Source organism: Vanessa cardui, chromosome 23, assembly GCF_905220365.1.
Source record: "Vanessa cardui chromosome 23, ilVanCard2.1, whole genome shotgun sequence".
NCBI lineage: Eukaryota > Metazoa > Arthropoda > Insecta > Lepidoptera > Nymphalidae > Vanessa > Vanessa cardui.
This window is the reverse complement of record NC_061145.1, coordinates 8,473,707-8,497,279: the sequence shown is the minus strand read 5'-3', so window position 1 is coordinate 8,497,279 and position 23,573 is coordinate 8,473,707. Positions and strand designations below refer to the sequence as shown.

Here is a 23,573-nt window from a genome sequence, read left to right as displayed (position 1 = left end):
TTCGATAAAATTATATTGAGCTTGATAAACTATTATTGGTATTGTGTAAAAAAATTCTAACACAAACAATAATAACACAAAATTTATAAAAAAATTAGGAAATACATTTTATAGTGACAGTACTTGTTATACAGATTATTTTTAAGAATTTCTTAATAATTATGTACGGGTACTGTCGCCATAAAAATGGTTTTATATTTTTTAATCTTAATTATTTTCAATAGAGTTTCTGCTGGTTGGAATATTTATGGACAAGAGAGTCCAATTAATTACAATGCAAATCGATCGCAGGAACTATGACAATACTGGTTTACATTCTCTCATTAAATATAATTTTTAATTAGCTGGACGAAAAATAGATTATCTGTTCTATTTAAAAAAAAAAAGTTTGACATTAGTTTGATAGAAGTAGGTATTTAACATAGCTTATTTTGTATTTTATTTATTTCGATTCATAAAATTTATGTAAATTTTCCAATTGTTTATTTGTTAAAAGTTTATGAATGTCATGTGTTTAATATAAATTCGTGTCATGAAAGTGAGTACTACTTTTAAAAAAAAAAAAGTATTTTGTACCTTATTAGATTTAGCAATTCGCAAATGGTTATATTAAATTTAGGAACACATGTATACAAATATAATAATTTATTTAAATGTAACTGCCTGCCTACCAATGGAAAAAAAGGATTAGATCAGCCTAATTCGTACCTACACTCATGAACCTACCAGTATCCTTATTATACCTACTAACCAATTACGAACTGCTGAAGAATTTTTAAATGAATTGTATACGATATTCTCATGAATTAACAACATTTAAATCTATTCTAATTTTATAAACGCGAAAATAACTCTTACTGTCTTTTGACGAACCGATTTTGATGATATTTGGTATGGATATAGTTTGAGTCTCCGGGAAGGCAAGACTACTTTCTTAATACATTAGAGAGAGAAAATTAGGGACGGTTTTATAAGTAATATTTCAAAGTGAAAAGCTGTAGTTCAGCTTGTGAAATATATTTTCAGCTGATCGCTGATGTTGCTAATAATCTTGATACTTCTGGACTTAACCGCGTCCGAAGTGGAGGATCAAACGTACTGCGCGCTGCGGTACAGGCGCCTGTGTCAGGGCAAAAGACAACATGTTGCCTGTCATTTCTCTACTGTAAGTTACGACTTTATATTTTCATATAAATCTATACAGGTACCGTCAACAAAACAAATGCTTAACATGACTTTCTTAAGGAACCATTTTTTTTTAAATCGTAATATTTTCAGCCAGGGCCGGGCCCCTCGTGCCAGAATTACACTAAAATCGAATTCAAGAGTGACTTAAAACATTTCGTCATTCATTACATTAACAGGTAACTTATATTGTACTTATTATTATATCAAAATCTAAACTATTATGTTAAAATAATCTCCGACCTCCGTGGCCAAGTAGTGTTTACACCAGTTTCATGGATACGAAATTTCGAGGCCCCGGATTCGATTACTGGCTGAGATGATGTAGAAAAAGTTCATTAGTTTTCTGTGTTGTCTTGGGTCTGGGTATTTATAGTTAGGGTCGTTACTTCTCATTTCCATAACACAAGTGTTTAAGCTACTTACTTGGGTCGAAATATAAGCTCCAGGACCTAACAGACCATTCCTTAAATTAAATCAAATTTTATATATAGTATTATATTCAATAATATTCACAATGAAACGTTTTTAAGTCATTGTCACACAACTACCATTTCGGAAAGCAGCCTCCAGCGATAAGAAACGGCAAGAAACTCGTATAGTTCGTACATATACAGATTTACAATGCTATTGTGTGTTTTGTATAACGCCAAGTCTTACCCAAAAACTTGTGTAATCTCATGAATATGCTTAAAGCTTCAAGTATGTGTAATTTAAATAGTGTTTAAAGGCGTCGTCAACGGATCGCAGCGGGTAACGAGCGCGTGCGCGGCGGCGCACACCTCCCGAAACCCGAGATTATGATGTTAGTTGTAAGTTTGTTTATCACAGAATTCTGCCATATTCTCGATTACTTATACTTATAATGTAACATAAATTGGATTCCAAATTTGAATCTTCATATATTGTATGCTTATTGGAACTAACCTTTTTAGTTTGGACTAGTGGTTATATCAGGAAATTCCGTTCTTCCATTGACTTTTATTCATTTATTAAAAAGTGAACATTGGATACACATGTGAGAATATTTAATGGAAGGCAATTTAGACGAACGGCTATGACTCTGGGCCTCTCCAATAAGGCTTATTTTTATAGATAAGAATAAAATTATTTTTTATAATTATTATATCAGAAAAAAACGACCACATTCACATAGCGCATAATGCAAAATCTAAAATAAAATTTCGTGGCGTTCGCTAAACCTTTAAATCCAGCTCCATCTGAGGAATTTTTTTTTATACAATGACGCTGTAAGAAATATTAAGTATTCCTTAAATCGTCAATGTGCCACGAACCTTGGGAACTAAGATGTTATGTCCCTTGTGCCTGTAGTTACACTGGCACTAATATATCAATATTTTATAGGTATAACTTTTAATTACGAATTTGTATGCATTTGTGTATGTATAATATAATTGCCATTAAGTACCATAACTGTATTTGTATTTAAAGTAGCTCATAATTTCTTGATATTCTAGACTTAGTTGTATCCGACCAGCATCTGGCTATCTTGTAAACTTCTTTCAGGGCTGGGACCGCGAGTTGGCTTATCTGGCTCAAAGACTGGCAGACCAGTGTGAATTCGTGCACGATTATTGTCGAGCCACAGGTACAGTGATTTATACTTAACTACCGTAAGGTACTGGCATAAATGTCAGTAATGACATAAATGACATTACTGACATAAATGACATAAATGACATAACTGTCATTTATGCCAGTTCATATCGTGTTTGACTAGCTTAGAAGGCGGGAAATCCTTGATCGATGATATCCAGATCCGAGAGGGAATTTCCCAGATCCCAAGGTCGGTTGTGCATCAGCAATGTAAGGAACGGTTAATATTTCTTACAGTACCAATGTCTGTGGACGGCTTTGACCCTTAACCATCAGCCAAATGTCCGTCCTACATATATCATTAAAAGTATGAATATTTGTATTCAGTTTAATTGGCAATTCTCCTCTCGATCTATCTGGTATTCTCCATATCATTGGAGATTTATAGTTACTAATGAGACCATATACGTGCGCACACATTATAGATTGCAATCAAAATCAAAATATACTTAATTAAGAAGGCTTTTACAAAAAATTTGGAATCGTCATTTAACAATTATATTAAGTGAAGCTACCACCGATTCGGAAAGTAGCTTCTACAGAGAAGAACCGGCAAGAAACTCAGTAGTATATAGGTTACATGAATAATGTATGTGTGTAATATGCCTTTCAACCGACTACATTAAAATTATTTTATACTCATGAATTGAAGCAGCACTGCATGATCAATAATAACATTTTTCTGTAGACACACCATACTTCATGGAATACACTCACCAATATTTGTTTACCAAAACCGCTTATCACAATAATCTATAGTACGCAATCAGCGAATGAGGTCATATGATAGTAAATATATATTATGTTACAAACATATCAGTTATACATATTATCGTAAAATCAAAGTCACTTTTAAATGGATACGATTATGGGGTCCAGATATCTTATAATAATGGTAACAGCCTGTAAATTTTCCACTGCTGGGCTAAGGCTTCGAGGAGGAGATTAGGACCATATTCCACCACACTGCTCCAGTGTGGATTGGCAGATTCACATGTAGCAGAATTTCTTTGCAATTAGACACATCCTTCACCGAATGTCAAGGCTTATTATTATTATTTTTTTTATTGTATAGGTTGGCGGACGAGCATATAGGCCACCCGATGGTAAGTGGACCACAGTGGCGTGCACTGGGAGAGGCCTATGTCCAGCAGTGGACGGGGATGGGCTGATGATGATGATGATGATGATGATGATGGTAAGTGGTCATCATTACCCATAGACAATGAAGCTGTAAGAAATATTAACTATTCCTTACATCGTCAATGCGCCACCAACCTTGGGAACTAAGATGTTATGTCCCTTGTGCCTGTAGTTACTCTGGCTCACTCACCCTTCAAACCGGAACACAACAATACTGAGCACTGTTATTTTGTGGGAGAATAACTGATGAGTGGTTGGTACCTACCCAGATTGGCTTGCACAAAGCCCTACCACCAAGTAAATAGGCAAATAATAGGCTTATATATTCGCAAATTGAAAGTAACTCTTGTTTTATTAAATGTTAATTGTATTAAATATATTTAAGTACGATTCCCGTACGCCGGTCAAAGCGTCGGTGAGGTGCGCTGGCGTCGTTCAAGCGACTCCGACAAGTTGAGCACGCAGCGTGTAGTGCGACGCGTGCTGGACGCCTGGTGGGGCGAGCGTAGACGCGTGCAGATCCAACAACTGGTTACGCCTTTCAGATTGAATCAAAAGTAAATGAAAGAGTGATTTGAATTATAATATTTCCATATGCATCGTTGCTCATAAAACAATTGGTGCTTATGACCCAAATTAGAACTAACCCCAACTTAGAAACGACCAAAAAGGCTTTCCTCTTGGATTTTTTTTTTTGTGGGTTCTCCAAGCACTACTATTTTTATTACCTACGTTAATTTATCATAGAAGTATAACACTAAGAATCAACGATTTCGCTCAATATTGCTGGGTGGTATCACAGAATCACAGATAATGGCGATTTAGCCAAAGATCTATTTACTTACTAAAATGCTTAGAATTGTTATATTCCCAAATTGAAGAGCTGAATATTTAATGTTAGACATTTTCCAAGATAGTTTTGAAATGTATATATTTTTTTATTTTTATATATCTACTGTTGGTTGTCCTAATGAAAATAAAATAAAAATAAATTCAGGAAGCAGATTTGCACTATCTTCTATACTAAAATCACTATCCTAAAATAAAATTACACACCAAAAATTTTTAATCTAAGTCAATAATAGCATCTCACTAACGTTACAACAACACAACAACAGCCTGTAAATTCCCACTGCTGGGCTAAAGGCCTCCTCTGCCGATGAGGAGAAGGTTTGGAACATATAACACCACGCTGTTCCAATGCGGGTTGGTGGAATACACATGTGTCAGAATTTCTATGAAATTCGTCACATGCAGGTTTCCTCACGATGTTTTCCTTTACCGCTGAGCACACATGAATTATAAAGACAAATTAAGGACATGAATCAGCGGTGCTTGGCTGGGTTTGAACCCGCAATCATCGGTTAAGATGCACGCGTTCTAACCACTGGGCCATCTCGACTCACATCCACCACCCACTATCGTTAATCGTGGTCAAAATATTACATACATTACAAATAGACGTTTAATCGTGACGTTGACACTTCTTACATCCATAGAGGATCAGTTTGGGGTCACTTCAGTCAGCTGGCGGTATGGACGCTCCGCGCGGTGGGCTGCGGCGCGGTGCGCCACGGCTTGGGACACACACGGATGCTCCTGGTCTGTGACTTTTCCCACACGAACATGCTCGGCCAGAGAACTATCAACCCCGGCCCACTCGCACCGTGCCCGATGCACACAATACGACGGCCCAGAACCGCTTATCCCTTACTCTGTGCACCGGTAAGACCACGTTCCAATATTTTTCAAATCGAAAATATACTTATTTATACACTTGGTGGTAGGGCTTTGTGCAAGCCCGCCTGGGTAGGTACAACCCACTCATCAGATATTCTACCGCTAAACAACAGTACTCAGTATTGTTGTGTTCCTGTTTGATGGGTAAGTGACCCAGTGTAACTACAGGCACAAGGGACATAAAATCTTAGTTCCCAAGGTGGGTGGCCCATTGACGATGTAAGGAATAGTTAATATTTCTTACAGCGTCATTGTCTTTGAGTAATGGTGACCACTTACTATCAGATGGCCCATATGCTCGTCCGCCAAATTATTCCATAAAAAACAACAAAAAAAAACTTTACTAGCGACCTGCCCCGCCTTCGAACGGGTGCAATACTGATACTCAATATACCACAGAATTTATTTATTTATTAACGATATGACATTGGAAACTTCTAAAATTATAATTCTCAGTGTTTCTTTACTATAGTGTTCATGTATTATATACAAAACCCTTCCTTTCGAAATCACTCTATCTATTAAAAAAAGCCATATATATATAAGCATACACAGGGACAGACAGAGGAAAGCGACTTTGTTTTATACTTTGTCATGATATTATTCATATCATCTAAAAATTTATACATATAGCATAATTGGTATGTCTGTTATATTAAAATAACTGCTGTTTACTAAAATGCATATGTATGTTCATGTATACACGGTACATATACTAATTTGTAACTAAAACTTGTGATATGTGATGGTATCTAACCTCTAAATCAACGAGGCATACACATGTAATATGTAATCATACCCAATGTGAATTAGATACATATATTGACATATATCATGTATATAAATCAACGATTACTAATACCAACATATGTTGTAATCTATATAATCTTGTACGGTTATAATACGTCTATTTTATTATTGTATTGTACTCTGGGTTTTATGGAATGGTAAAATTAAATTTAGCAAGATTTAGTTGTCTCTTGTTCATGATAAATATTTGCTAAGGCTTTACAGGTGATCACATGAGTATTAATATTTCGTAGGTTAGATATAATGCCACAAAGGTTTTTCAAAAAATTCCCAAGTCAGGCCGATTAAAAGTTTTTGTGTTATTATGTCCAAAATTCTCAGGAACAGAATTAAGGAAATTCTGGAAGTTGTGTAACTTACACGTAAAGCACGTAAAGCCTTAAGTCGTGTGCCTAAACTCTTCCCGATCGTGTCAGATTAACCATCCCATGTCATCCATCGGGATTACAAGATAAGCAATAGAGAGTAACACAGGTGGTTTTTGCGCACACACTTACCAATACTATGTCCATCGTATTTGGGCGGCCTTGAGATTGGAAGCTGTGCCCTCAATCAGCCAGGATAACATCATCGTCATAATTAATATTTCCCGTCCGTAGAATAAGGTTTTATTAAATGAATTTTAATAAAACAGTTAGTAACAGTCTGTAATTTAATTTTGTAATTTCCCACTATTGGGCTAAGACCTCCTCTCCCTTTGAGGAGAAGGTTACGAGCATATATCACCACGTTGTATCAATGCGCTTTGGTGGATTCACAAGAGGCAGAATTTCATTGAAATTACACATATGCAAGTTTCCCTACGATGTTTTTTTTTCATCCTTGACCTCAAGATGAGTTGTAAGCACTTATTAAGCACATGAAAGATGTATGCGTTCTAACCACTGGATCATCTCGGCCATTAATTGTATTTGTTAATTATTTTATAAAGGTAAAACGGCAAATGTCATCGGAAAACGATTATTATGAAAGCAAAGAAAAATATAAAGAAGATTACGATGATGATTTTGGAAATGAGCGCGTGGTTACATCTGCTCGTTTAGAGGACACATCTCGTGTCGGAACTGTGGAGACAGTATCAATTAATAAATATTTGAAAACAACAGTATCGGAAGACAATGGATCTATGAATTTGAACACTGGACTAAGTTATTTGGGTACTTAACATATTTCATCGTTTTCTTATAATAGAAGTCGTAGTCTTATTGTTTTTGTAACATTATCCAGGGCCGTTTTTACCTATTGGAGGCCCTGCGCATATTAGGATAATGCCCCTATGGTTTTGACAGATCACTATTTTATTAGAATAGGTAAAGAAACTAGATAAACAAGGTTGTAGATTTATTTTTATTAACAATAACAGATTTCTATTATACTTATTTGATCTGACCAGGCAAATTGCCTAGTGGCAAAAAGGGGTATGCTATTATCACTAGAATAGTTCAACTATTAGTTGAATTTTTATGTTTTATTACATAGATATCTGACTTATACTACTCGCCTATGGCCTTGTAATGTAATAAATATAATGTTTGATACGACGCACACTAATCTAACATTTTCCGTGGAAAATTTTCTAACTGCTTTGTAATTTACCTAAAAGTAATAAAAAAATGATTTTCGGATATTTGGAAATAAGATTGTAGACTCAAGTTCAAGTGATGGTAATCATGGACTTTAACGTGTAACATCTTGTATTTTGGTAAAATTTTGACCATATTATTCAAAATTCTGTCGCATTTGTGTCACGAAATTTGAGCAGTGTGGTGTAATTCTTCTCAAAAGGATTACAATTTGTGGTTGTCACAATCTAATCAATATTTTTGATTCACAGGAACTATAGGAGAACCATCAACGCGTAGTGTATTAGAAAAACTGCAGCACGAGTTAGAATCAAAAAACAGTGAGAAGCAGTTGGTTCCGATGAGTAAATACCAGGAGTGGGTGACGAAAAGACATTATTTTGGACGACTGAGGTATGATAACTTGTCGTTTGTTTTTGGAATTATTATAATAAGTAAGATAGGTACTTTTTTGTTATTACAAATATTGCTCATACCACCTAATGGTGAGGGTTTTTGTTAGATATAGGTAGGTAGACGGACAAAGGCCACCTGATGGTAAATATCGGTGGATATTAGATAAAGAAGATTACGATGATGATTTTGGAAACGAGTGCGTGGTTACATCTGCTCGTTTAGAGGATACATACCACTCATAGACAGTGACGCTGTAGAAGCGTGCAATCAACTTTAGGAATTAAGTGATTATGTCCCCTGTGCCTGTAATTACACTGGCTCACTTATCCTTGAAATCGGAACTCAAAAATACTGAGCACTGCGATTTGGCAGCAGAAGATTGTGTGGTACCTATCCAGATAGGTTTGAAAGACCTACCACCAACAAAGTGTTCTCCGTCAATACAAAACATTCTATATACTATCACTGAGTCGCCCCCCATTAAATCTAACATATATTATATGTCATGTAATTGCAAAAACAGAGAATTGCTCAGACTTATACTGAAATAGCGATAAATGTACATTTTGTTATTTGGTCGTAGAATAACTGATGCGTTAGTGGTATCTACTAAATGTCTTTCACAATATATAAGATAATGTAGGTAAATAATGAAAATCATATAAGTTATTTTGTTTACTTTGACGACCTCCTTGATCGAGTGGTGTGTTAATGAGTACGCCACTCCGAAGTCCCGGGTTCGATTCCCTGACGAGTTCACTAGTTTTCTATGTTGTCTTGTTTCGAAGTGTTCGTGGTAACATCGTTACTTTTGATTTCCCATAACACAAGTAGGTATAGTACGACACAAATTAGATGTAGCATCGGATAATGCAATGGAATGAAAATAAAACCGATTACTGCCATTCGACGCTATTCGTCACCATAGATTCTCGCGTCAGAGAAAGCAAGTGCATGTAAATCGACGTGTCAAATTGACGAATATATTAGGACATGTGATATTACAAGTTATTACGTTTGTGCAAAGATCATATTCGCATGAGAAATAAATATTGATAATTTGGCTAGCGTGCTCAATTCGGATGTGATCGGTTTTACGAATTTTGCCGATGAGGCATCTAAGTTGTGTCGTACTATATTTTGCCTACTTACATTAGGATCAGAGTAATGTATGTGATGTTGTCCAATATTTATTTATATATAGCTTGTATCAATAATTTCATATCAGAGAAGATCAGGAAAGTGTCATGGATACGCTTAATACCTTCGTAGCTGATGCTGACGAAGAACCCACCCAGGTGTACTACAGGAAGTTCACGACAAAAGTGAACTTCGGTACCAAACAAGTACGTCTAAAGCGTATATAGTAATAAGTAGAAGTAACCTTCGGTGATGTTTTAACGGTTGGTCGTCAGGTGTTAGACTTAAAAAAGTAGCTCATCACGGTCCTTGGAGTTAGATGTTTCGAAAACGAAATTGCATCAAAATCGTCAGGATTTTAGATGTGAGAACAATAGACACAGAAGGATTTGATTTTGCATTTATACTTTAGCAAAATATTTATGAAAACTAACGCCAGAATGAATTATTGGAGGCCCCGGGCATATTAGGATAATGGGGAGGGAACCTGTGACTAGATAAACGAGGTTATAGATATATTTTTATTAACAAACACATATTTATATTATACTTATTAATTATAAATATTAATTAATTATCTGAGGAGGCCCCTATCGATCACGGGGCCCTGGGCACTTACCCGTAGTGCCCAATAGGGAAAGAGGGGTCTGATTAGACTAGCTGTACCCGCAACTTCATGCGAGTTTATATTTAACGAAAATGTTAATATAGTATCCTAAATTAATCCTTACATTCATATTATTATATATAACTTATATAGACAAAATGTAATTATTACGCTTTATGTTAAAATTGATTATTAAATCATAAATGATATGTCTCTGTTATAGAGTAGGCAGAGATGGAGACAGACAAGATTAAGACCACAAAGGTTGGTATACCTATATTTAAGATACATGCTAGGTATACCTGCACAGGCCGCTTTGCACAAAGCGTTACCACAAAATATGTTTCTAGGCCTGGTGTGAATGCGCTTATAAAAAAACCGCCGGAGAAATCGCTGCGTCGACCATCAGTGGTAAGAATTTCTATTTTCATTTGAATCTGCAGATTTTCTATAGGTGGCATATCCTTTAAAATACATACAACAACACAAAAACAACAACAGCCTGTAAATTCCCACTGCTGGGCTAAAGCCCTCCTCTCCCTTCGAGGAGAAGGTTTGGAACATATTCCACCACGCTGTTCCAATGTGTGTTGGTGGATCAGGGCCGTAGCCAGGATTTCATTTCGGGGGGGGTTCGTGCTCCAGGAAAAAAAGCAACAGGTTTATTTTAAAATAAAATAGGCGTAAATATATTAAAATTGTACACAATTTATACACATTTATTTAAAAGACAACCGACGACTTCTTTTATATCATATGGGGCAAACGAGCACGATGCTCATCTGATGGAAAGTGATTACCACCGCCCATGGACATCTCCGGGGCTTGCAGGTGCATTACCGGCCTTTAAGCAAGAAGTACGCTCTTTTTTTTAAGGTTCCGAAGTCGTATCGTTTGGAAAAAGCGTCGGCGAAAGCTGCTTCAACAGAGTTGCAATGTTATTGCATTATATACAGAGTTGTTATGCAAGGAAGAAAATATCTTAAAAATCGTTTTTGTGGATTTTTGAACATTAAGGTGGTGTGGGTGGAACTTTGATTTTTGACGAGATGTCCGAAGGTGAAATTCATTAATCCGAACAATGCCTCCGAACGTTTTCCATGAAATATTTGGTATAAGATGCAGAGTGATCTAACATCTCTACGCAAAGCCAAATGATCAAGCAGGTCGATAAGGGCTTGATCTTCTATAATTCGAGCAGCTCTGCGTTGGATACGGTCAAATGGAAGGAGCTGGTACTGGGGAACACCCGCCCAAAGGTGTGAGCAGTATTCCATGTGAGGTTCAATTTGCGCCTTTTATAGTTTTAGGCGATGGGCCGTCGTGAAATACTGTCTTGGCTTGCTGAGCACACCGAACTTTTTTATGCAAATTTGTCTTTGTGTTTCAATTGACCGCGGAACTGAACGAGCCTCGAAATATCCACGCTAAGTAATTCGATACTAGCTGTGGTAGCTATTGGACTCATTTGGAATCGTGGAGATACGAGAAATGGTATTTTTTTAGCGGCTAAGGCGCAAACTTGCCTCCTTTTGGGTTGAAGTGGACTAATTTCAGCCGGGGGGTCCGAAGCTTCTAAGTGAGCCTAAGGGACTACCAAGGGAGAGTACTTCCCCGCCACCAGATATTTTAATAGAAAAATAGCAAGCATATATGGCCTAAGTTTAGCCGGCCCCAGTTCGAGACTTTGTTTAATGAAGACTCGATTTCAGACACAAGTTTCTTCCGGTTTTCTCCGACGTTTTCCCGAGAAATATTAGCCCAGTCGGTGTATGAGGTGTCTACAGTACTGTCGTCCGCATAGCAGTGAATGTTACATATTTGCTGTCCACTGTTGATCATAGGCCTTCCCCAGAGCGTACCACGCTGCTTGGTCCTCTGCCTCCCTCATCCAGCGTCCACCGCCGATCCTGCGAATATCGTTTGACCAGCGGGTCAAAGGTCGTCCTACATTACGCTTACCGAGACGCGTTCTCCACTCTAGGACTCGTCTGCTCCAGCGGCTATTGGTCCTACGACAGATATGGTCAGCCCACTGCCACTTCAGCTTGCTGATCCTCCTAGCTATGTCTGTTACTTTAGTTCTCTCACGGATAACCTCATTTCTGATTTTATCCACGAGAGAGACACCTAACATAACTCGCTCCATCGCCCGCTGCGCGACCTTTAATTTGTGGACTAGCCTCACCGTTAGTGTCTACGTGACAGCACCGTACGTTATCACCGGTAGGACGCAATGCTCAAAAACTTTCGATTTCAAGCGTTGTGAAATCGCCGACGTAAAGCTCTACGGAGCCTGCCGAACGCTGTCCAGCCCAACCGAATACTCCTATCAATCTTCCTCTCAAAGTTGTGTCGGCCTAGTTGGATAGTTTGGCCAAAGTTATCCTGCACAACCTCGAGGGGTATGCCGTCGACAGATATCGGTCCCGGCACGACATGTTTATTGAACATGATCTTGGTTTTGTCCAAGTTCATGCCTAGACCGACCCGCCGGGAGGACCGATTTAGGTCGTCCAACATTCCGCGAAGCTCTTCCAGCGTGTCTGCAAAGATGACTAGATCATCTGCGAAACGAAGATGTGAGATGCGCTCTCCATTGACGTTGACGCCTCGTGCAGTCCAATCCAGAGTCTTGAAGACGTCCTCCATCGCGTTGGTGAACAGTTTTGGAGATATTACATCTCCCTGACTCACCCCGCGTCGGAGCTGAATAAGTCTTGTTCTCTGGTCCTGAACTAGCACGGTCACCGTCGTAGACATCGCTGCAGAGATTCCAGAACAGCCCAGGCTACGATGGAATCGAAGGCTTTCTCGTAGTCCACAAATACCATACACAGCGGCTGATTATACTCTTCAGTCTTCTGATGCACCAAATATAACGACTTTAATGTTCTCATCTGCAAAAAAGCTGGTGATCCAATTGTATAATTTCCCGGGGAGCCCGTAGGATGGGTATTTGGAAGAAGAAGAAGAAGCGTATGGCACGCTATCGAAGGCCTTCACTAGATCCAGACTGGGCGCCAATGCCTCTCCCTTGCTCTCAACTGCTTCTGTCCATCTATGATTAAGGTAATCTAGAAGATCACTGGCTGAACGACCCCGATGGAAACGAAACAAGGAGGTGATGGCTAATGGCCTATAATGGGACAGGTTTGGGCGGTTGCTCTTTTTAGGGATAGGATGCACCAAAGTAGTCTTCCAGGAGTTGGCTGCTTTCGTAGTCGGTGACTATTCGTTAAAGAGCGCCGACTATCCGTTTTTTTTTAATTATATAGTTTGTAAATTCTCAACAAAATATACATATATAGAATGTATCAGAAATTTTACAATCTGTCAACACACATTACACATTTCAAAATGTAATGGCACTCTGCAAAAGGTTTATCCTCTTTCGTATCTAAAATTACTAACATGACATTATGACATCAAAAATTAGTATCTTAATAAAATGTGAATAACGGTATGATTATTATTATTGCCTTTCCGTAAAATGATTCATTTTGTTTAGATTTATTATCGTATCTAGAGCAAACGGCTTAATTTTCCATAAAAACCTATAAATGCTTAAGTTTAGTTTGTTTAATTAGCGCAAAATATTTTTTTGATAATACGATAGTGGTTAGCGAAAAAATTTCGGGGGGGGTTTGAACCCCCAAAACCCCCGCCTGCCTACGGCCATGTGGTGGATACACTTGTGGCAGAATTTCTATGAAATTTGTCACATGCAGGTTTTCTCGCGATGTTTTCTTTCACCGCTAGCACGAGATGAATTATAAAGACAAATTAAGCACATGAATCAGCGGTGCTTGCCTGTGTTTGAACCCGCAATCATCGGTTAAGATGCGCGCGTTCTTATCACTGGCCCATCTCGAATCTTAAAAAAACTCAGTTCAAATGAATCCGATTCTTCTAAATTGTTAAAATGAATAATTTAATAAGTGAACTACATAGTTCATATTACCAGCACGAGACTGGGCAGAGCATCAACTCGCTTCATGGAACTAGTTTTAAAATCCATTTTCATCTACATATACTGACAGGTGAAATTAAATAAAGGTTTCTAGGACGAAAAAGAACAGATTCAAATCTATAAATAACAAAAACGAAAGCTAGTATAGATGTATTAATAACTATATATATATATTATAACTTTGACGACCTCCGTGGTCGAGTGGCGTGTGCACCGGTTTTCGTGGGTACTACTCTGAGGTCCCGGGTTCGATTCCCGGCCGAGTCGATGTAGATTGCCATTGGTTTTCTATCTTGTCTTGGGTCTGGGCGTTTATGGTACCGTCGTTACTTCTGATTTCCATAACACAAGTGCTTCGGCTGCTTACATTGGGATCAGAGTAATGTATGTGATTATGTCTCATATTTATTTATTTATTTTTTAAAAATAATAATAATAATAATTTTCAAACAATGCAGTGTTACTTGAAGCTGGATCAAGACGATGTGGCTCAGCTATACCGCGATACTGGGTTTAATGTTAATTGGAGGAACCAGTCTTCATCACTGTGAATAAACTTTATTCTAACTAAAGCGTTTTTCTTAAATAAAAATAAAGATCTTTTTCTTTTCTGATGTAGGTTGGTGAATTTATTATTTATAACTTTCTCAATTAACTGATGGTAAGTGCTCACCGTCCATGGCCAATGCGCCACCAACCTTGGGAACTGAGATGACCCTTGTACACAATTACAGAATAACGATCATCCATCTGTCGAAATAAAATTGAATTGAACTGAATAAAATGAAATTAACATATGTCAACACTCGTTATATTGCTGTTATTGGTGACTAATGTTCCTCTGAAGGTGGTCGTGCAGTGCAGACAATTTTGTTCAAATCAAAATCAATAAAAATATTAGTATTGCTTCTATTATAACATTAGTAACATCATCAAAAACTTTGATAAAATATGTGATAATCATTGTATATGCACTAGAACGTATATCAAAAGTAAACTTTTAACATGACTGTATTTTTAAAATGTTGAAAAAGAGAAACTACTGAGTTACTTGCCGGTTCTTCTCGGTAGTATCTACAACTGCGGTAGCTTTTGTTATTATTTTTTTTTTTTTTAAAGACGATACAATATATATATACAAATATGAACTAAAACTAGTTACTGTATAAATCTTGACCGCGTAGAATGGTGGCAAGAATGCTAGCAGCATTTCCCCGTTGAATCGCAATTCCGATCCTCTGGGCAAAAAACGAAACAGCCCTTTTGTCACTAGTGGAGGCAATGAGGTGAAGTGCTGTACTTTTGATGAAGCTTTTTGCACCACTACTCCAAGGGCCAAGCGTTTCGACAGCAAATGGAACAAAAAAGTAATTAGATATAATACACGAATATTTAGTTCTTTTTTTTGGCTTCAGCTTTTTCCGCAGCGGCACCGGTTCTTAACATTGTTTCTCGAATATGAGATGGCGCCAGTGTGTCAACACATGTTGCGTCCCAATACTAAATAGAATACGCATAGAAGTAAATATTAATTGGCATATTTTTAAGTAGAAGAATTTAAAAATATGTAAATTATTACATACAAAGTAGCGAGTGTGTCTCAGCCTTAAATATGATCAGCCCTTCATTACTTCTTTGAAAAATTCTTGTCAAATATCATGACAGAATATGATTATTTATTTGACATGATATTTAATTGTAATGCAATATTTTAAACGTTTTACCTGAATTTTGTTTAACCATTGCACATATATTTTTATTTAATTTTGATATAAATGTATTTTGGTAAAAGAGAATAAATATGAAAATGAAATGTTCGAATTTATCAATAATTTCGTAAGCGTTTCGTAAAACGATAATGTGCTGTTGTTGCTGCTGTGATTGGTGTTGGCGCTGCATGCGAGTGATATGCTGCGTGACGTGCTGCATCTGGCTGCTGCATTTCTGCGGCTGTGATGAGTGCTGTGAAGACTTAAGCGTGGCGGACGATTGATTCAGTGTTTGAAACATGATAATATATCAATGTTTTGAGAGATGACTAGTTTACTGTTTTTTATAATAAAAGTTTTGGAAGTTCCATTTGATCTTTGTATGTTATGTCTTATATGTATTACTGAATTGCTCTACCAGATCCACGTACTAGATAAGTATATAGTTATTCCTAAATACGAGTATGTATTGTGTTTTACGAGGTTTGGGATTGAAATCACAACTGGTTAAAACGTGTTACTTACAATTTGCTGACTGAAAATTAAACTTTTAATAGTATGACCTGGAATTCGAATCGAGGTCTCCAGTTTGAAGCCGATTGAGCCAGCTAATGTAACTGTAACGAAAATTAGTGTAGTGCCTTTTCAACCGACTTCAAAAAGGAGGAGGTTATCAATTCGTTTGTATTTTTTTACTTTTTACTGGGTGGTCCGATTTTGATAAATTTTCTTTGTATCAAAGCTAGTGCTTTCCGTGGGGTCCCATTTTAATTTAGTCCAGTTTTGATGATGGGTATACATATGAAAACGATATACATAAGTCTTAAATTTGCATTATGTATAAGCGCGGTAAATAGGTGAAAAATTGCGCCAACCAATTTTGATGATACTTTTTTTATTATAAAAGATACAAGGATATACTTCAAGAGTAGTTTGGTGAAAGTTTGGTAAGATTCTGAGCATAGGATCCATAACAAAGTAACGGAACGGAAGGGAACTGAACAATTCTGAAGAGCACGTTAGCGATACTCGACCGAATCTTTTATTTATAGGTTATTTGTATATTTGAGTCACCTTCCGGAACGTGGTTATGTTCATGTAATTGTCATAGTCGAATATTATAATCAACTAGCGACCCGCCCCGGCTTCGCACGAATGCAAGACTGATACTGAATATACTACATAATTTGTTTATTTACGACATCACATTGCAAACTTCTAAAATTATCAGTGTTTCTTTAATATGTTCTTCATGTCCATCCATATATCAGGCCATTTCCGTCCACTGCTGGACATAGGCCTCTTCCATTGCACGCCACTGAGATCGTTCTTGGGCTACTCGCATCCAGCTCCTGCCAGCCGTCTTGCGTAAGTCGTCACAGCACCGTGCCCGGGGACGTCCTACACTATTTTTGCCGAGACGCGGTCTCCACTCTAGAACACGTTTCCCCCAACGGTTATCGGTTCTGCGACAAATATGGCCAGCCCACTGCCACTTCAGCTTACTAATCCGGTGGGCTATGTCGATGACTTTAGTTCTCTGGCGGATCGCCTCATTTCTGATGCGATCCCGCAGAGAAACGCCGAGCATAGACCTTCCCATAGCACGCTGAGCGACTTTAAACTGGTGGACCAGCCTTGCCGTGAGTGTCCACGTTTCGACTCCGTATGTCATGACGGGTAGGACGCACTGGTCTTTCGTCTTAAGGCACTGTGGGATCGACGATGTAAAGATTCGACGTAATTTTCCAAACGCTGCCCAACCCAGTTAAATTATTCTATTCACCTCGTCCTCAAGGTTGTTTCTACCAAATCGCAAAGTCTGCCCAATCTGTCTGCCCAGTCTGCTGTTCTTCATGTATTATGTACTAAAACCTTCCCCTTGAATCACGCTACCTATTAAAAAAAACCGCATCAAAATCCATTGCGTTCATCAGTTTTAAAGATATAGGGAAGGGACTGAGAAAGCGACTTTGTTTTATACTATATAGTGATGGAACTCCTAAATGGCTTACAGTTTAGGTGCGATATTGGGCAGAATTTAATTTTTTTTTTTACTGTCTTTAATCAATTTTTTTGTATGTCATGTGATGTCATATGATGTACGACATATAATAGCTCTTTTGCAAAGTTTTTTTACTGAGCCTGATTACAGCTCTTTCGAGGGTGACGACCTCCGTGGTCGAGTGGTGAATACACCGGTTTTTGCCTTATTCGAAAGTTTCTTTTGAAATTGTCGTCGAATTAGTGTCTGACTCGTATAAACGGCACGCTTAATCTATCCATATTAAGAAAAATTAGTTAGTCTACATCAGCTTCACTTAAAATCAAAAAAGAAATAAAAATTTTAACAAAAAGAAAAACCGACATCAATGAAAACACTATTTTAAAACAAATGAATATGCACTAAAAGTAATAAAAATAATTGCGTATTCAACATATTTTTTAGAGTCCTTCTAAGTAAAATGAAATGAAAAATATTAGACTACTTAAAAGTCGATTTACGATTATATAATGTAGTTACAATTATTGCTATATTTGGAGTCGGTATTAATTCTTGCTTATTAAATTTGGCAGCTTTGATCTTCTAGATATTCAATAGAAACGCTGATATCTAAATATACTTAGAGACTCATCTATACTTATAATAAATCTGTAGGGAGGTCAATTCTGTACATGAAATAACAACAACAACAGCAGCCTGTAAATTCCCACTGCTGGGCTAAAGGCCTCCTCTCCCTTTGATGAGAAGGTTTGGAACATATTCCACCACGCTGTTCCAATGCGGGTTGGTGGAATACACATGTGGCAGAATTTCTATGAAATTTGTCACATGCAGGTTTCCTCACGAGGTTTTCCTTCACCGCTGAGCACGAGATGAATTATAAAGACAAATTAAGCACATAAATCAGCGGTTCTTGCCTGGGTTTGAACCCGCAATCATCGGTTAAGATGCACGCGTTCTAACCACTGGGCCATCTCGACTCCTACATACATGAAATATTTTTCCAAAAATGCAATCAGTAAAAATTTTGTCTGTCTGTCTGTCTGTCCGTATAACCGTTATAGAAACAAAAACTACTCGACGGATTTTAACGAAACTTGGTACAATTAGTTTTCATACTCCTGAGCTGGTTATAGTATACTTTTCATCACGCTACAGTCAATAGGAGCAGAGCATTGAAGGGAAATGTCGGGAAATGGAAGAGGTTACTCCATATTTTAAGCTTCCGTCGCGTGTACAACCTTAATAGTTAAAGCTACATAGAAATTGTGTATTACGGAAATGTTCTCCTTAAAATTATATAAAAAATATCCCATGACAGCCTTTGTCTATCTTTTATGGTTGACTCACAATAACACGTGTCACTCCCAATAGCTTAGTAGTTTGAAGCTTTTTGATTATATTTGTCTATTCCTACGTTTATAATACTCTCAATCATCCCAAATTAAAAAAGTTAACAGTATTAACTATTCCATAAAAAAGAAGCATAGAAATTGGTATAGAAACACCAAAGTTATACATGAAATACGCTAATATTAAAGCTATCGCACGTGAATACTAAACCTATACTACTATATAAATCTCTAGAGTCTGTCTATACACTTATTTTTGTCGTAATTCGTCATAAGTATTCTTTTTTGATTGACTGACATAATTTTTACCATTTTTATCTGTCTGTATGTTCTGCTATAATTCGAGAACAGATGCACCGATCTTTATAAAAATTGGTATACAGGAAAAATATGTGCTTGCGCAAATGATAGGCTACCTATATACAAAAGTGGATGTGTTTATATGTGTGTCATCGATAAACTCAGAAACTATTTGATCGATCTTTAAGATTAAATGAATAAAGAGATTGTGCTATCCTCATTGATGTAACTCGCCACCAGGTAGCGCTGCGATATAAATATATCTACACCGTTCAACCGGTTGTCATGAAAATGAGTACGTACAAGTATTTTTTTACCGAGAAAGTGATTATTTCATCCGTGTCATTAAAAATGCAAATCATTGATCATCATTGAATCAAATAATTTATATAAATAGAAACCACCATGCTATTGAAGAAACAAAAGATCGGAACATCAACAATATATACGCAGCGTCATCCAAAAGAGCTACGGAAAAAATACACCAACAAGAAATACGTTTAGAAACAAATAGAATCCGAATTTATACTTTGAGAGTTGCCAAAACAGTTAGTCAACGTACTGATCAAGTTCAGATCTTCGAACAAGCATCTTCATCAAGAGATACTGAAAAACCTGACGAGCGAACCCAACGACTGGATGATCAACGATTAAAATAGACTAAGTCAAAAACTAGGACCAATCACAATAAATCCCGATGTGATCATATTGTCATACTATATTCAATGAATATAGTATGATAATATTGTCACGTTATGATGTTTAAAATAAACTGCTGGTATAGTGCTACTCCACTGGCAAAATGTATTTACCACAAGTAGTTGAACCACCAGAACCTCTTCTTATCTACGTTACGGGAACTACTGAGGAGTCTGAATATTTCCTTCAGCATATTAGAAATTACAATTCTTGCTTTGAAATGACATCATTTGGAGCAACAAATATAATAAATAAAGTGCAATACAATAATTTCGTATCTAAGTTTAAAGTGTATCAAATGTTTGGTTTACTTCTTCCAGTATCTAAATAAAATCTCCAGTTTCTGGACATTTATTCCATGGACAATGTAGAAAAAGATTAATCTCCGATGCATGTTCAATACCACAACTAATCGAGAAATCATCGCTAAATTTAGGATTATGCTTTATGAAAATAAATGTTTAGTTAAAGATTTTAAAACTGCTTTAGAAGGTGAAACAACAAATGATTCAAAGTCATTATCAATGCAGATAGAATGCCATTGAATGCAGAGCATGAAAGGTGTTTTAATGCTGCCGTAGCTCTTGAAGTCACAGCTGTAGTTGTCGGTACAGAAATTACAAAACGAGGTATTGTTATCACTACGCGACACAAAAACAATCAAGGTGTCGCTGAAACACATCAATCGTATGACAATTATTAGGATAATTGTCATACGATTGATGTGTATATAAGCAAAAGAGGGATATCATCTCAGACTGTATAAAAATATTCTCACGACAGGCTCTGTGACATCGAAGAGTCAGTTGTATGGATTTTTTTGCGTATCGTATAATGATTAGAGATAATCAATCTAACCTCTGAGCTAAAGAGTACATTTATTTACGAGATACAATATCGAATGATAAAGTAGCTGCTGATATTGGACAAAGATCTTCGTACTAACATATATGTAATAACATCGATATTCGATAGAATCGGATAGAAGAGGACGTGTTGGTTTAATGCAAACTTTTACAGACTATAGAATTTAAGTAAAAATTTCATCGTACCTATATAACATCGTATAAGTTTATAGGTGTTATGACCAATCTGCAGATGACGAATATTAAATAATTTTTTTTTAAGAATTTGATTAGATCTCGCATGTTTTTTTCTTTTTATTTGTTTCTTTATTATTTGTACATTGTTGATGATCAGTAATTAATTACAAAATGAAAAATGAATTTTTTTTTTCTGCGACTAATGCTCAGCGAAGCGGGTGGGTATAGTTAGTTCGCGTAATAAAAAACTAAATTGTAGACCGTTAGATATTGATTGATTAAAAAATCATTTTTATCATTACAACAACAAAAGCGGAACAATGCCTCATCTTTAAATTTAAACATTTCTACATATATAGATTGTAGACTCGTTTACTGATAAGGATGATTCAAAATAATCGAGTATCTGATGCTTGGCGAGATATATAGGTAGATCATATATCACGTTTTGACGCTTAAGTGCGAGCTTACCTGAATAACTTACACTAACATCCTGTAAATTGGAGCAGTGTTGGCCTAAGGTTTTCTCTCTTTTTGAGGAGGTTAGGAGCTTATTCCACCACGCTATTCCAATGCGGGGTTGGTGGATAATTTTGTAGAAATTAGACACGTGCAGAGTCGAGATGGCCCAGTGGTTAAAACGCGTGCATCTTAACCGATGATTGCGGGTTCAAACCCAGGAAAGCACCGCTGTTTCACGTGCTTAATTTGTCTTTATAATTCATCTCGTGCTCAGCGGTGAAGGAAAACATCATGAGGAAACCTGCATGTGACAAATTTCATAGAAATTTAGCCACATGTGCATTCCAACAACCCGCATTGGAGCAGCGTGGTGGAAAATGTTTCAAGCCCTCTCCTTAATGGAAGAAGAGGCCTTAGCCTTAGCCCAGCTTGCTGGTACTGAGAATTTATTAAAAGAAAACCCAATATCAAGATTTCAACAAGAAGCAAGCCTTAGATTTAAGTAGAGCACGAGATTTTCTAATAACTCGGCTATATTGTGTACTATTAAGAGTTTATGATTCATATACCTTTATTAAAAATACAACAATTTGCACTCAACTACAAATTTCCACCTTAATTCACTTCCAAAATTCCGATAGCAGTTTAGTCGACTTTCAAAACGATATATTTTCATGAATCCATAGTGAATACCATAGATTAGCCAATCTCTCGACCAATGGTATCGCGTCGATTTGCTGTCATATGTTTTCTATTTAACTTTTCTTCTCTAATTTTTTTTTTTATGGATACGTTTGGCGGACATGCATATGGGCCACCTGATGGTAAGTGGTCTCCATCATCCATAGACAATGACGCTGTAAGAAATATTAACTATTTCTTACATCGTCAATGCGCCACCAACCTTGGGAACTAAGATGCTATGTCCCTTGTGCCTGTAGTTACACTGGCTTACTCGCCCTTCAAATCGGAACACAACAATACTGCGTACTGTTGTTTAGCGGTAGAATATCTGATGAGTGGGTTGTATCTATCCAGGCGGGCTTGCACAGAGCCCTACAACCAAGAATATGATTGCAAGAGTATCAATAGGAATGTTATTAAAATACCCAAAAATCTGAGGTCATCATAAGGTTGTTTTAATCTAAGACGGACAGATAGTTTGATAATAAATATTGAGTTTGATATATAGATAGCATTAGTCATTCCAGAATCGTTATTACGACACCGACGAAATAAACTCGCAAAACCGTGTCGATCTTATCAGCGCTGATAACACGAAATCAAATACACAGTCATAAGTAAGATCATTCATTTCGTATATAAAAATCGAGCTGAACTATCGTACATCTTCACAGAATTGTGTATATAAAAGTACATAATTATTTATCACGGAGAAAAGCATAGTTACGTCATAATCATTCAAGCGTGAAGTGTGACAAACAGACAGTAAATAACCCATTGTATTCGAATTGTTTAGTAATATTTGCGTATTGCGACGGTGAGCGTTTTTTGTTGAATTGAAGTGTTTGCTGTTTAGACGTAATATAAAGTTGCCAATATGTGCTGCTGCGAGCCGTGCTGCAAGATCCTGAGATGTCTCCTCTGCGTGGGGCTCTGTATTCAACTCTTGAAGTGTTGTGGCGTTGAAGTGGACGACTCGTGCGGATGTGGGGAAGGAGATCAATAGTTGTAATTTATTAATTAAATATTTTTATATAAAAATAAATGTTTTTTTTTTTTCGAATCACGTTCATTGGTTTGAAATCAATTCTTACACTATCGAGTAAATGTGGTAATTTATTGTAA

The 23,573-nt window shown here is 36.8% G+C and overlaps 1 protein-coding gene across 1 annotated transcript; it reads left to right on the top strand.

Moving 5' to 3' along the window:
- Window positions 1–1,032: 1,032 nt before the first annotated feature.
- Window positions 1,033–12,276, top strand: LOC124539640. The gene is made up of 13 exons (XM_047116940.1): window positions 1,033–1,165; window positions 1,279–1,364; window positions 1,916–1,997; window positions 2,713–2,794; window positions 4,331–4,502; window positions 5,445–5,670; window positions 7,427–7,652; window positions 8,330–8,471; window positions 9,703–9,820; window positions 10,445–10,485; window positions 10,572–10,632; window positions 11,423–11,480; window positions 12,077–12,276. Exons 1-13 carry the CDS (start codon window positions 1,037–1,039, stop codon window positions 12,274–12,276), a joined length of 1,623 nt encoding a protein of 540 aa, XP_046972896.1. The 5' UTR covers window positions 1,033–1,036.
- The last annotated feature ends 11,297 nt before the right edge of the window (window positions 12,277–23,573 follow it).